The following is a 1,641-nucleotide window of genomic DNA, read 5'->3' on the forward strand; positions in this document are numbered from 1 at the left end:
TGGTACATTTGGTCTAGAACCGCCACTGTATTCAGCCATTCAGCAAAGATCCTGCTACATGGCTGTACATCTTATTTGGCATTTGACCAATTAGGCGAGCCCTTCAATTTTAAATTAGCTACTGGAAATTAAGTTGAAAATAAAAGTTAACAAGTCAGAAAAAAAGGTAAAAAACTAATTAAAAAGTTAAAAAGCAAAGTTAAAAAGTTAATAAGCCTAGTTAACAACAATATTTAAGTTTATAAACTAAAAAATGTAGGTACCAGTTTCAGCATAGATGCCTCTAAGCTTATGTAGTACAAAAAAAAAAGTTTCTTTTACTCTCAGAGTGATTTTCATGAATTTCTTATAGAGGTACTTTTGTTATTTTTCTTTATATATTTGGGCAACTTGACATTCATTTTTACCCTCAAAATATCAATATTTTCTGAATGTTACAAAGACAGTACCGTAAGTTCCTGTCCTGGATTCCTATAACACTATTGGCTGGAACTTCTGATTTTCAACATATTTCACTGAGTGCCCTATAAAGGGTTAATAAAAGCGACTCTATAAACTTGAGCTGTGCTGACATTTAGTTTTACTCTGAAACTGACCTTGTCCGTTTCCTCCCACAGTCAGCTTTAGAACATTAATGGAGGCGAGTCTTGGTTGGCCAAAGCCGTAGTGTTTCTACCTGTGAATGGCTTTGATGTGCATCTGCAGGCCGTTTCGACTGGAAGCTCGATGGCCGCACTCCTCACACACAAACGGCTTTTCGCCTCGATGCTTCGCCGCTTCGTGAACGCGCAGCTCAGTTCGAGTCAGGAAAGTTTTGGGACACTGCGGACACTAATAAACATTGCGTGCTGTTAGTGCTCTGCTGTATGGAGTCAGAATTCTGCCAAAAGTTCTCAAACATAACAAATACTGATAGGAGTGGATTTTATTTAACATACAGGCATGTGGACCCTGAGCAAGAACCTTAACCATTCAAAAAAAGTTAAAAAACAATCCACTGGACTTTGTTTTTCAAGTTTGAAGATGTTTTGCTTCCCATCCAGGAAGCTTTTTCTATTAAAAATGTCAGAAATAGCGTTGAGTTCGTGACTTTATAGAGTGGACTAAAAACAAAGGCTTGTTTTGGCTTAGAAAACATGCAAATCGAACCTGACGAACGGGTCCGCCCCTTAGGTATGGGGGTCGTTTGGGTTCTTTGTTTACTTGTAATACTCAATACCTGTCTATGTCTCTGAGAGGGGGGTCATAAGAGGGCAATTGGTGGCCTGGCTGAACAGGCGAGATGTTCTCTTTCCCTGTATGGGGGTTAGGGTTGCGATGATAGCGGGAAGGAATCAACTCTATTGCTGCATTGTAGGTTTTTGAAAGCTGGAATCTGAGTCCACCCCCTCTGTTTAAGGTCGGCTCATGTTTGGTTTTGCAGTGGTGTATGCAGCTCAATGCAGTGAGGAATGCTTTGAAGAAACCAAACAACCTCTCCACAGAAGCATGGCCCAACACAGAAGAACGACCTCCTCGGGACAAGACTCTCAGTGGGTTGAGAGAGGTGTGAAGGAAGCCATCTATGTTAACAAAGAAAAACCAACCTTAAACAGAGGGGGTGGACCCAGATGACTGAGAATCAGTCCAGTAAGAAGCTTA

At 40.7% G+C, this 1,641-nt stretch overlaps 1 protein-coding gene across 2 annotated transcripts in view; it reads right to left on the bottom strand.

The window, feature by feature from the left end:
- The window catches only part of zbtb48 (zinc finger and BTB domain containing 48), a 20,399-nt gene that overhangs the window by 8,168 nt on the left and 10,590 nt on the right, over positions 1 to 1,641 (bottom strand). For both annotated transcript variants that reach the window (XM_015373126.1, XM_015373125.1), the window contains exon 7: positions 677 to 831. In XM_015373126.1, the coding sequence (XP_015228612.1) occupies positions 677 to 831 (155 nt within the window). The remainder of the gene's footprint in view (positions 1 to 676; positions 832 to 1,641) is intronic.

This window comes from Cyprinodon variegatus, unplaced genomic scaffold, assembly GCF_000732505.1.
Source record: "Cyprinodon variegatus isolate N-32 unplaced genomic scaffold, C_variegatus-1.0 Scaffold81, whole genome shotgun sequence".
NCBI lineage: Eukaryota > Metazoa > Chordata > Actinopteri > Cyprinodontiformes > Cyprinodontidae > Cyprinodon > Cyprinodon variegatus.